General features: G+C 39.8%; 1 protein-coding gene across 1 annotated transcript in view; it reads right to left on the reverse strand.

Annotated features, from left to right (window-relative positions):
• The window catches only part of LOC141787436 (myocyte-specific enhancer factor 2A-like), a 71,116-nt gene that overhangs the window by 19,503 nt on the left and 37,504 nt on the right, over positions 1–14,109 (reverse strand). Inside the window, exons 3-4 of the mRNA XM_074665793.1 lie at positions 10,881–11,084; positions 2,397–2,531 (exon numbers count right to left, since the gene is read on the reverse strand). Coding sequence (XP_074521894.1) covers positions 2,397–2,531; positions 10,881–11,084 — 339 coding nt within the window. The remainder of the gene's footprint in view (positions 1–2,396; positions 2,532–10,880; positions 11,085–14,109) is intronic.

The following is a 14,109-nucleotide window of genomic DNA, read 5'->3' on the forward strand; positions in this document are numbered from 1 at the left end:
CATGCATATAAGTGTTATAAATGCAATCATTTGACCCACATGCCGTAGAAACAAAAACACAAAAACAATTTTGGTAGAAACTATTTGGAGAATAGAGAGAATAGGGCATCAAAATGACCAATAATGGGTAACGACTGCTGTGCCCATAAGCAATCAGTGGTGCTGAAAATACAGCCAGTGCAGAAGTGCCAAAACGTCCATCTCCTCCAAACAGCCTGAGAGTTCAAATGTCCTGTTACACGTCTGCTACAGTACATGTTTTTAATAAAACTATACAATGGGGATAAAACCATCAAATATTTGCCTAACTGAAGAGTTGCTGTGTAGACACAATTAAACAATAACTCTTTCTCCATATTATTTGAGTAAATAATCTGCTAAAGCACAAAGTGAAATACTTTTTGTTTAGTTTAACAAATGTGGAATATTAACTGATCGGTTTCCTGCAGTTAATACCTGTTTGTTGCCATTTTTAGCAGCTCCCAGAGTCATGTGACTAAGACTCAGGAACTAAAGTATGTTGTTTAGTTTGCTCCTGTTGTTAAAAAAAAAAAAAAAAAAAAAAAAACAGCAGAGCAACACGATTAGGGATGGGTGCCTTTCACGTTTGAAACAATATGGTACCAATGCCTGGTGCCTGCCAATCGGTACCAGTACTCAACCATACAAATTTCCAGTACTTTAGTGTGTGTTTATGTAGTGATAAATATAAATTACTTTGATAAAATCTCAAAGTTTTTCAATTTAACATATTTTTTTCCCCAATATATAAACTTACAATGCTGTGTTTATGTCCAGCATGGAAAATCACCTAGTTTTCCTCTCCCTCACAGTCACAAAGATGTGTTTAGGTACCAAAACATGGTAACTTTTAATTTTACACAAATCAGAAATTAGTACGAGAGACGAAATTTGGTTGATATAAAAGTACCTGATTCTGTACCCATCCAAAAAACACAACTGTTTTACCATGTGCATGCAGGGCACCAAGCTGACCCACTGTGTAAAACATTGTCATGTCATCATTCAACAGTGGTTGTGAAAATAAATAAGTTTAGAATTGCAACATTTAGAAAAGAAGACGTTAGATCGTGACTCCACGTTGGACTGAACTGGGTTTCAATTTACGAGCTTAAAAAAAATCAGTTGCCTTTGAACAGTAATGTGATCCAAAATCAAGTTTCTAGAGAACTGTTTAAGCCCAATTTCAAAGTCAACAGGTTCACAACAGAAGATGAGAGCATTAAACTTTCAGGCAGGATTTTTGGGAGTAAACTGCAAATGACAAAAACACAGGTTTTATATACTTTGTAAAATGTTTTTAAGTTATCTGGCTAACACTGAGTTTACATGGTACAAAATTATACATCAAATTTTGCATGTCAGAGTAAATTAAGACTTGCTTCTTTGGCTTGTAGAAAACCGAGACTTATTATCAAGTGATATTTTTTTAAATACTGAACTTAATTGTGATAAGGAAAATAAATTAATGAAGATGTGTATCTAAGGGATTAAGAATCAGCATAGCATAATTTGAGATAGGATTAGGGATGGGAACCTTTCAAATTTGAAACAACACGGTACCGGTTGACAGGACTGGTACTCAACAGTACCAATTTTCTGTACTTTTTTCTATTTATGTGGTAAAAAATATCAATTTGTTTAATAAATGTTTTTTTTTAATTTAACATTTTTATTCTTGAATATATATACTTGTTATTCTGTCTTCATGCCCAGCATGGACAATCGTGTACTCTTAGTCACAAGGATGCATTTAGGTACCCGAACATGGTACCTTTTGATTTTTTTGTGAATTGGTACCAGTTGCTTTTAAGAGAATTTAGTCGGTACCTGTAAAGGTACCTGATTTGGTACCCATCCCTAGATAGGCTGTCAACTGAATTCTGACCTTTTTGACAAAAATCAGCTGCTGAAAATCCCTCATATCAGAGCCTGAATGACAGTTTTTTCTGTCATACAGTGATTTGTTTGATGATCAGAACAAGAGTCTCCAGTTGTTTAGTCTATTTCATACCACCATTAATATCACAAAACCTCTTTCTCTTTTAGTTTAGCCTCTCAGTAGCTGTTTCTTTTGCCCACTGCAATGTCACCTGCATGAGGAGAAGCAGAGTGTTTAAGAAGACCATCAGCAGAACATTATCTGAACTAACTTTTCTTTAAGCTTGTTTAGTGTTTCGTTACTATATATTTTCTATTTATTTTGGTGGCAGCTTTCACAGAAAAGTCAAGATTGATGTTTTTTATTCAAACATTTAAGCAAGTCAAATATGTAGGGACTGTAAGGCACCTCCCGTGAATACAGGGCATTAATAGTGTGTGTAACTGTATCACTGTAAAGAATAACTGAACAGATTAAAGGCAAAACAGCTTACAATTTTATGACTCTTCATCATGTTGTCGAACTCCTCGTTGATCTTCTTGTATTTCTCCTCAGTACTCGGGGTGAGAACATACGAGGAGTCGGCATCGGGGCTGTCACAGCCTCGGTGCTCCTTCTTGTTCAGAGCCTGTGGAAATAACACAAACAGGAAGAAGGCGTTGAGTTCAGAGAGACTGGTTAGAAGGCATGGGTAAGAGGCCTTCAAGCACATGTGATGCACATCTGAAATTCCACTGTGAGGAGGAGATAAATACACACACACATGCAGAGTACTGCAGGGTTTTGTAGTCAGCATGCTCAAATTCAAGTTTTTATATCACAATAAATGTCAATATCCACACTTCACAAATCCCTGAGTGAAACAACTTTCTCTTTAGCTGCTAAATGCTCCACCAGCCAGTTTCTGACATTTTCATCCCTGTATAGGACAGCACAGGCGGTGGAGATTGAAGATATCTTTAAGATAGAAATAAAGGCAGGAGAGCCAGCTGGTCAGAGTAAACCAAAGCTGTGAAGTTACGTACATCCAAAATAATGGGTTAATGATGCACATGAGCTGAAGAAAGATATAAAGTTGGCACACAGTTAACTGATGATCCCCTGGGAAACATATTCATGACATCAGTCTGCACTTCACCTTCCCCAACGAAAGAAAATATATATCTAGAAAGCATTTGGTGATGGCATATTTCATAAACTGAAATTGAAAATGTCAAACGGCTCACATTAAAACCACATGTTGTTTCCATTGGAAATGAAAAACTGGAGCCAAGCGAGGAGTTGGCATCGATCAGCTGCTTCAGAAAGAGGACGTTTAGATGAGTTGTTTAAAGTTGGACGGACAAATTGAAGGATGTTAATTTACAGCACCTGGACTCTCCTGGAGAAGTTATTGTGAAAATTCAAATCATACAGACATCATGCAGGCCTGGGTGATGACATCACTCCTTTGGTATCCATCATCTCATCTCTGCTCCTCATTACTTTAGACGTCATTGCGTGAAAAGGACAGACTGACAGCCAGGCGGCTCTCTGTCCACCACATGTCCTCTGCATTCCCAGACACCGCCACTTATTAGCAGCTTTAAACACACACTCACAAGTCTATTTTCACCACAAGCCTGATACATCTTTTTAACAACTGGTGACCAGTAAAGAAGTCACACGCTCCCACTCCTGCTGAAGTCAACGGCTGGTTATTTCCAGACTAAAGTAAACACGGGATAGAAAGTTGAAAATCCCAGAGGACAGGAGCTGTTTTGGCTGGTTCAACACCAGACTAGATCCTGGTGATTCTCTCTTTAAAGAGGGGCCATATGTCTTATTACACTTTATGTAAACAACTTTTTGACATATAACAGCTATAATTTGTTATTTGTTGAAAAAAAAGAAACAGAAAGAAAAAAATAAAATAATGTCACAGCTTCTGATCTGCACAACAGAGATATAAAGCTCACACAGACGACTTGAAAAAAAGTGTGCATTACATTTTTACAGAACTCCTTTAAAGGTTCACCTCTAAACTCAGTGATACATTTGTGGAGACAAACCTACTGCACATCTTTGTGGCATCAAATAAAACCATAAAAGCAGAATACAACCAGGGGCCAGTGCTTTACTTTACTAAATCTATCCAGGAGTCCTCAGCTTTCACTACTCTAAGGTAAAAACCTCCGACTGGCTGCAGCATTTAAAACATTAATTTTAAACAACAGTTTATTCCCAAAAAGCTTATCACAAGACTGTTCAGCAATACACAATCTGAATTTAGATTTTACTCCAGAATCTGTTTACTTTAACATGAAGTACTGTGGTGTGACTTCAGTCAAACCCTTCATTATTCTCAAAAAGACATTTAGGTTTCCCGAATTTCCAATGCTGAAGAGACCACAGCAACATTAAAAACAATGAATAAATACATCAGAATCAAAAACATTTTATTCTCATTTTTTATTGTACTGATCACCCAGGGGTCAATTTAGTTTACAGCTACTTCAGTTCAAAAAAGTGTAAAAATATAGGGAAAGTAAAACATTGAAATATAAGTATAAATAACTGCTAACAAAATTAAATAAAGCAAATAAGTTAAAAAAGAAAGGATAAAAGTAGAAAAAATGTTAGAAGCAGGTAGGAGTGACAGCAACAGACTGTATGCGTGGTGGCACCATAGACTGTAAAAAACATGGATGTCATCTTGCTCGGCTTGAAGTGAGGCCTCCACAAAAACTGCTCCCTCTGGTGGCTGGCTGCAGTATAGGTCAAAAATTCTGACTCTACAGTCATTCCAGATGGGCTGTGGTCAAAAAAATTAATACACCTCGTAGAAATGTTTCTCATGTCCGATTGTTCAGATGATTTGAAGACATTATTTGGCTGTCTTGTATTCAGGTCCCTTTTTTTCTGAAAAGTTTCATTTTTATTAGTTATAAGAGGTTAAAAAATGAGGTTTGAAGTCATGTTTAACGATGATTGACAGCTGCTGTTCTCATATTTTTTTTTTTCGGGGGTTGTTAAATATGTCGGGAGGTAGAGTCAATCTCCACTCATAATTCTCCCAGAATCCCTCATGGTCTCTACTGCGCAGACTCTGTCTGCACAACTGCTTTAATTGCTGCGCCTGTGACGGGGGTATTTTGGCTTCAAAACCATACAATGGGAAATGGCGGAGCCACGCTGTCCACTCCATATATAGTCTATGGATGGCACATGCACACTATACATGTACGACTGAAATACAATTCTTCTCTTTTGAACATTAAGTGCTGACTGGTGGAAATTATCCCTGAGGACCTTTAATGGAGCTGCTTTTGGATGATTGACAAATAATGTCCCAGAAAATCCCACCACAACGCAGGTACAAAAAGTCAGTAAAATGATAACATCAGTTTCTTTAATAATCCTGTTGTTTCCTTTGTAGGTCGTAAGGAAGGATCACTATTAGAGTGAGACTGTTTCAAAACCAGTTACCAACACCTAATGCTGCTTTGAATATCATATTTCTTTCAAACTCTCAATTTTTATGAACAAAACTTTTAGGTTTTTATTCTCAAATGTATCAGTAACAAGTAAAACCTCTACATGTTAAGGTGTAGATCCTCCAAGTGTTGTGGATGTCAGTGGGAGTGAAAGGACTCTTGAGGGAAGGATATTTATGACTCATCCATTATTATTAATGAACCGAGGAGAAACCAGAAACGTAACAACAGATGGAGTGATGACGTTTTATATTTCCTTATCGTCAGCAGTTTCTTCATCTTTAATGAATGATTCAGGTCTAAACTCTAGTTAACCTAACAGCCCTAAGGGAGGGAGTATATCATAAACCATGATGTCACTCCAGGTATTATTCAATATTCACACACGTCACTCTGATGTCTCTGAATCTGGAATAGCCGACTCAAGCTTTGGTGTCCAAAATGTTTAGATATTCTCTGCTCACACTTTTTTACAACCAACACTTTAGTTTCTCATTGAAAAGTCCTGCAAGTATGTTCCATTTTTAATTACTTTGATGTGTGTTTCTCTGCGCCCTAATGCGGAAACTTGTTTTTCAAGGTTCAAATAAAGGTTTGATTGAATGAGGAAAGAAACTTTAATGTTGATTTTTAAATCTTAAAAGAGTTTCACCCCGTTTGTGGAGCAGTGGACAGTGCGAGGGCACAGAGGGACACTGAGCTGACTCTTTGATTCTAAAGGGATTTAGTCCACAACCTGCTGTGCTATATGCGGCTCCACAGATGCTTGTTTAAACCACTACATCATGTCTGGGCACTGATGACTATCTTTAAGTGTCTGTTGGAGGATCTGAGAGTGTGTGCGTCTCCTTATCTTCTCAAATGTCAAAGTGGGCTTTAGTGGACCTCCAAAGGCATGTGGATCATTGCCACCATGAGGCTCGAGCTGCTCCACTAAGCATCTTAACATGTGAGGGCTGATGTCTTGTTTCTGTTGGGGCTGCATCAAAGATAAAATAAGACCCCCTCTCTCTCCCTTGGGTGAGTCTTTTCCAGTTGGGTGGCTGCCCTGTGGACTAAGAATAGAGCGGGCACGGGAGTGTTGGAGATGTGATTCAACACATCTCTGGCAGATGAGCTCACACTTACAAAGACTGGTCCTTGTAATTACACAAAGTGCTTTTTAAGAACCATGCAATGACACTTGATTTGAACTACACCGTCATGCCAACATGCTCTGGTTCAGTGTGCTGTAATTTTTGTGTCTTTTAATAATCTTGGGGTCTGCAGGCTGAAATAACAGCTGAAACTCAACTCTTCTACACACAAACTGGCCTCATTATTATGTCAAAGGAAATACGCCTGTTAGGTTAAATGAACAGTCAGGTCTTTGTAGTTGTGAAAACCCGCTGACTGTTTTCAGAGAAAACAAGTCTTTTTGGCTTTCGCGTTAATTTTAGAGGCTGACGTTACACTTTTTGTATTTACCACATGGAGTTAGATCTAAAGGGCCTATTTCAAAAGATTCTTGTTCCAGTTAATATTCAGTATTGCTGAGGCATCGGGAAAAATCCAGTCAGTGGTGCAATGGAAAATGGGAAGACCTGTAGCAAGCAAATTTGTGTTGAGCATGCACATCAGGTATCTAAATTTCAAGGTTATGAACTGAAGATCAAAGACAATATTATTTTTTTTAAGTGGGAATGTTTGAGTTGTATGTCACCGGTAATTGATGCCGGTCAGCTCAGCCCCTACAATAAGAAACTGTTAGGAGGCACAGCACACATGCCAGTAGAGATGTGAAAAAATATAGATACAACAATATATTGCTTTACTTTGACCTATGGCAAAATATCAATATTTCAAGTATAGTTTAGTAGACTGATAAAATAACAATCATAGTCATGGTTTTTATGGGTAAAATTAGTTACACCGAATCACACTTATCAGTTCGACCAGTGTCAAACTTGATGCACAAGTTTTCAAGTTAAGAGTATGTATGAAACACTGCTTCTGACTTTCATTACTTCAAACAATAAAGTACATTTTTTTTAAGTCAAATAGTTAACTGTATAGAATATTGCAATGTAACAAAATATTTTGATATCGTGACATCATCATATCGTGACCCAAGTATCCTGATGCGTGTCGTATCATTAGGTTCTTGCCAATACTCACCTCTACAAGCTAGGCTACAGTATTCAGCAGACGGTGTAATAGTAATTTTATTGCCTTGGTTTACAATGCTTGAGATGCCCCATATCCTGCTTCCTTGAGACACCCCATCTCCTGATTCTTCAATAAGCTTCCAGACCCTTTTGTTATCACACCTTCTGCCCAGCTTTGAGGCCTTGTTGTTTAAACTGCAAATTCATTGCTTTTGTTTCCACCATTTGAGAACCCCATCTCCCCATTTCCTCAATAAGTTTCCTGATCCTTTTGTCATCACACCTTCTGCCCAACTTCTAGGCCTCTGTCTCAATGTGGATTCCTGCAGCAGACAGAGGGGCGTGAAGAGTACCTTAGGGGGCGTTTCTCTCAAGCATAAATGTTTAGCTCAAACTATGTTCGAGGTCTTTTCTTCATTTTGACTGCTCGCGTGTTGATTGACCTTTTTCTTTGCAAAGGAAAATAAAACCTTGCTGGCTGGTAGAAGTCTCTATTACATTCTTCACCAGAAACAGGAAAATTTCCACAACAACGGCTACTTAATCTAGTAAATCTTGAGTGACAGTACTGATCTTGGTTTAAGTGTAAACTCTACATAGAATATTCTCAGCGCTTTCCAGTGCCATCAGAGAGCTTGTTTGTTTTTGCACCTTTTGCATATGCAACATGGGCGTGCTCTTCCACCTGTAGCTCACTGATCCATCTTTTTCTGATACAGCACTTTGAAGCCAACAGATGGCAAAGCCACATTGGAAATGAGGTGGGCTTTCAGCCTCCTCACAAACAGCTTGTTGTGTATGTGGTTGCTGGTCTTTCTACTGCCTGCCTTAACAGGAATCTACAAGAACTGCAGTTTTTAGCGCTTCATTTCTCAGAGATAGGGAAAGTTGTTTTGAATGTTAATGTAACATCAAAAGTTGAAACTTTACAGAATTTACAGCTAGAACACCATTTCTGTTAGCATCAGCGGCTCTAAGACGTCAGTCATCCAGTTTAATGTAATGTCATGTAACCCCCCCCAATAGTGATAATAAATCATGTCCAATATTTATTTAACTTGTTGTGATCACAAATGTAGCAGTGTAAACCATCATGAGATGAATGTGTGTGAGTTTTGCAGTGATGTTTCTAAGTGTGACACAGGAGCATGAGCTGTTGGTGTGTTTGTGTCTGAGAGATAACCATCAGCAAACATCAAACAAAGACAAAGAAACCTCAAAACTTTCTGTTGCTCACGACATGCAGAGTCTGTTGCTGCCTGCGGGGCTTTAACTTTACACATAAACAAATCTCCTGCCTAAAAGTTGCAAATGGACCGACCATTATGTAAAAGATCACCTTCTCACTTTCCAGGCTGTTTTATTCACCTGTGTCTGCCTGCGTGACACTTGTGGGTGAACACAAATTAGGACTCAAAGCAGGCAAATCAAGGTCAGCTAAACGCTCACAGAGCTAACACAGGTGTCTGCTCGTGGTTTACAGCAGCAGAATAAACAGTGATACTTGATATCATTATGGAAACATTAATGATGCATGTTAACAGCTTTTTACTGTCACTGCAGCTCAGAGGGAGAACTCAGCCCTGCAGAGCTGTGGTCTTGATGTTTCACATGAACGTTCCAGATCAACAGAAAGAAAAACAAAGTGGACTCAGTCTTCAGTTTCAACGTGAAGCTAGCATGAAAGTGCCATAAAGCTGAAATGTTCGGAACATCAGGCCTGGTTATTTGTTTATAAGGATGAATTAGTTATGGACAGAGTCCTTGTTTCAAGTCTTCTTTGATACATCACAATGTTTATTATGTTTATGAAGGTCAACAATCTCAAGGAAAGAGCTACCAAAAAGATCAGTAAACCAGAACTTCTGACTTTTACTGGAGCGTTTCATTGATGTGAGAGCACTTAAAGAGAAAGTATGGTGGACATCGCTCCTTTAAACATTAATTTAATGTTAAAGCGCAAAGAGAGAGCAATGCTGTGTGGGTTTCACATTTTCAGTTTCTCATCTTAAAGTTTTTACATAACAACTTGACCACATTACAACAAAATCACTCATCTAGCATGATTTAAGACCTTGTGTTTCAGCGTGTTCAGGCTTTCACAGAGTTCTGTTACATTTAAAAGCTGAGAGCGAAGAAAGTAAATGTAAAACTATTTTATTAATCATAAACAATAAGAGGAGTAACAGTGGCCAAGTCCACAGCTGGTTTGTCTCTGATCTGCTTTGGTTTTTGTAATGTGCTCTCTTGCTGGTCTGATCTCCCTTGTGGGACACTTTCAGATTGAGCTGGGAAGGTTTAGAGTCTGTGACATGCTGGGACTCTCCTTAAGAGCTCCAGGAAGAAGTAGGAGGCACTTTGAAAATATACACATCTAGTTTGGGAAGTTTTTGCTTCTTTTTTAGCTGACAGTTTGCTTTTCGCACAGCACTGATGGATGTGTGTGTGCATGCACTTGTGTGTGTGTGTGAGTGTGTGGAAGAGCAACAAATTCAGGCTCTCAGCTAGGCAAACACACATTAGAGGCTTACATAAACAGGCAGAACGTGAGTCACGATGACCATTCATTTTTAATGGAGGCAGCAGTGAGTGCGTGCTGTAAGAGTCAGGACAGTGCTGCTCAGGGACCATGATGCAACAGAACCAGCGTCAACACCCTGATGCAGGACCCCACAAAATAACCACCAAAGACTGGATCTGATCTCTATCTGGGTCTTTGGTGGGATGGCTATGACTCTGTGTGTTCATACTTTAATAAACTATAAGTGAAAACATAAAAATGGATTGATCTATTTGGCTCGACTGCTCTTTACTGAGCTGGATTATCACAAAATATAATTCCACATTTTATCTACCAGTTTGTGCGATTGAGCTTTAACTTGGAAATTCAAACTCAGTTTTTATAAATCACTCACCACAAAGAAAGAAAAAACATCAGTTAATATTTTCCTCAGCAGACAATAACCAGTTATATTCTGAACAGATCATTTGTGAAAGCTTCTCAAACACTAGAGATGGCCAATGAATTTTGAGTCATATAATATGATTACTTTGAAAACCAAATGTTTATAAGGAATATAATCTAATTTAGAAAAGTGTAATGTTTAAATGTTTTACTGATAGCTGGCTGTAACATGTTACGCCTACCAGATGTTGGCTGTGGTGAGTATTACAGCTGTTTGCTAACCCTGTTACAAAACAAGAGGAAGAATGGTGACTGCATCAAATGGCAAAAAGAAAGAAAACATTAGAGACAGGCGCTGGAAATTCAGCAGTCAACCAATCACCAAAAACATGCCAGTAAATATGGATTAGTACTGACACAGCCCCAGTATACAACCCATCCACACTCACCTCTACGATGTCAGAGTTGGTTCTGCTTTCATGAGGTTCGTTGTACTCGGTGTACTTCAGCAGAACTTTGTCCATGTCCGTGCTGGCGTACTGGAAAAGCTTGTTGGAGCTGTTGAAGATGATGAGGGCGATTTCACAGTCACACAGCACGCTCAGCTCGTAGGCCTTCTTCATCAGACCAAACTTCCTCTTCATGAAAGTTACCTTGATAGACAGAAAACAGGAGAAAAATGGATGCTTTGGTGGTGCAACCCTGGAGGTGAACATCTCTTTTCAGACTTAAAGGGCAACTCCAGTTTTTTGACACCTGGACCTTATTTATAGGTGTGTGCATGCTCATATACTCACTCAGACAAACATCGTGCAGCTCGGAGTCCTTCAGAAGTTATTTAGATCCAACCAATTTTAGCCACACTTAGCGGGGGCCACGGCAAGGGAGCTTCAGCGCGGGACATAATCTCTGCAAAATCGCTCATTTCGGCTATTTTTTTTCATCCATCGCCAGTGTTATCATAAAGTCAGCTCGTCTACCATCATCAGACTACGACTTCGAGTTTGACGGTTGTCCTTACCGGTTTGAGCCTGAGTACACGGATGAGGAGCTCCATGAAAGAAGGATGCAGAGGGAGAGAGACGAAGAGCTGGCTCGAGAACAACAAACAGGAGCACGTCCACGACTCAATGCGAACTGGTGGTGCGCTTGTGGACAGTGTTCGCCTATGGCAACAGAAGAGGAGCGTGTTTATGATAACACTGGAGATGGATGAAAAAATATAGCCGAAATGAGCGATTTTGCAGAGATTATGTCCTGCGCTAAAGCTCCCTTGCCGTGGCGCCCGCTAAGTGTGGCTAAAATTGGTTGGATCTAAATAACTAAGGACTCCGAGCTGCACAATGTTTGTCTGAGTGAGTATATAAGCATGCACACACCTATAAATAAGGTCCAGGTGTAAAAAAAATGGAGTTGCCCTTTAATTTGAACATTTGTCTTACGACTAAAAAAACAAATTGTCCTTGTACCTCAGAGAGTGCAAAGTGGTTCAACTCAGAGCAGAAAACCAACATTATTATTTGACCTCAATCTAGAAACCAAACGTTCATCCACTGTCAGGGATGTAACACTGCAGTTTCCAAAGGGACATGCTGTGCCACACTCACATTTTGTTGCGTTTGAAGCTTTGGAAAGTGATGTTACTCATCACAAGTGATAGCATATCAAAGAAGAACAGCTGCAGCATGAGTTACTGACACTGTAATTCATAAAACCTCTAGAAAAGTGACTCAGATTGTTTCTATGTGACACAGTGAGGAGAAGAAAGAAGAAGAGGGAGGTTCCCATGCAAGATCTGCCTCTGAAACAAACAAACAAAAAAAACTGGCTTTGATTTGAATGCCACAGATAGAGCGGCTGATACATGTGCGTGGAGAAAGAAACAAAGAAACGTCAAAAGAATCAGCCTTGAGTTGAATAATGTGGCATTAAGCTCATTTATTGCTGGTAATACTCTTTATGATACAAATCTAAGCAGAGAGGCTTGTATTTTATTTTAATGTCTGAGAGAAAGTCTCTCCTCTAACACTGTGTTCCCCTCCAGCTCGATCATAACACCAAAATGAGAAACTTAAGGGTGAACACTGTGGAGTTCACACCGAGCCCACACACATCCCACAGGCCACACATCCATCATACTTTCTTATCCTTGTTTTGGTGCGGCGCTGACTCCCTGCAGTGAGTCATCTGTGTTTATCTCAGTGTCTTCCTTCCATCAGAGCTTCTGGGATCCTGACTCATGTCAACACATATCTAGAAGCTGACTCGGACTCTCACACCTTCTCAAACCTCCAAGACTTCCAGCAATGTTGTGTAAGTATCTGGTGTTTTCCTCCATGTCTGCCTCCACACACGAACTGCCCTGCAGCTAAAAGACGACCTCCTACTGGTGGCTGCTGAGAGCTTTCATCAGCCTTTTCAGATACCCGGGAAGGTGGCGAGAGTATCAGAGTTTGTCAATATTCCAAACATGAATTTAAGTACTCTGAAAATTCAAGTTCTGACCAATTTAGGTGAGAGAATAAAGAATTAAATATGAACTCGAATCAAGGTTAGTTTTTCAATGTAAGTCTCTTAGGTGTAACAACATTGTAACTAGGGCTGCCACGATTAGTCGACGTAATCGACTACGTCGACGATAAAAATTCATCGACGCAAATTTTAATAGTCGACGCGTCGTATTATTGTTTTCATCGTCGTTGTCACTTAGTGAAACCAAATACCAAGGGGTAATACTCATTCGTAACGTCAGCTCACAGCATGAGGTGCTGTGTTATTGGATACTTTTATGGGAAAAGATCACTAAGTTCATACGTGAGGAATATTGATGAGGAGAAATCTGCACTTCCACAGAGCGCTGACGGAGGCTCTGCATCTCCGGCTTGGACAGCCTGACAGCTCCCGGAGTTGAGCGTCTGATAACGTGATTTAGAGAGTCTCCTTCACTCTCTGTTACAGACAGATTTTCAGGATCTGAGTCACAAACTAGTGTCGAAACTCCCTTAACTTTTGAAAAGAGAGGACATTTATCTGATGGATCTCTCACTCGCAAGCTCACACTGCACCGGTAACACTCAGCGGGGAGGACGAGGGGCGGAGTGCGCATGAGCGAAATAGCGCATGTAGAGAAACGAAACTAAACGCGTTGTCATGGAGAGCTGGGAGAGAGTCACCCCTAAATTCCACCGCAAGCGCAGCGGAGCGCCGTGGTCTTGCTCCGATTGTCAAACCTCACTGGAAGCTCAATCTGGAGAGGGAGGGCTGGTCCTCGGAGAGTCACAGGCTCTCGTATGAATAGCGATATCACACGATCACCATCCACTCCCATAACTTTTGATATGTCAGTCCACACCTTGTCCTTTCTGCCTGTATCCTTATGAAAGGATATTTGGGATCATACAGAATTTTGAATTTATCCACTTCCAAGATCAGCTTCTCTTCATCCATGCCTTTGTGTTGCGTCTAGGACCCTCCAACCGACTGTTTACCTAATGCACGTGCCTTTAGATGTGGCATATGCTATAACATATAGGGGAAAGTTACGTTTGAGAGTCCGTGCATTGTGTTTTATTTGGAATCTCTCGGGTATTTTACGCAGTGACTTCCTGTCAAGTGCTTTCTTATCGACAGTGAATTTACGAGGTTTGGAAGCGGCCGCGCAGAAAATAGACATGAAGC

This window comes from Halichoeres trimaculatus, unplaced genomic scaffold, assembly GCF_033239565.1.
Source record: "Halichoeres trimaculatus isolate MK-OKI-2021-1 unplaced genomic scaffold, fHalTri1.1 fHalTri1_scaffold_3, whole genome shotgun sequence".
Lineage (NCBI taxonomy): Eukaryota > Metazoa > Chordata > Actinopteri > Labriformes > Labridae > Halichoeres > Halichoeres trimaculatus.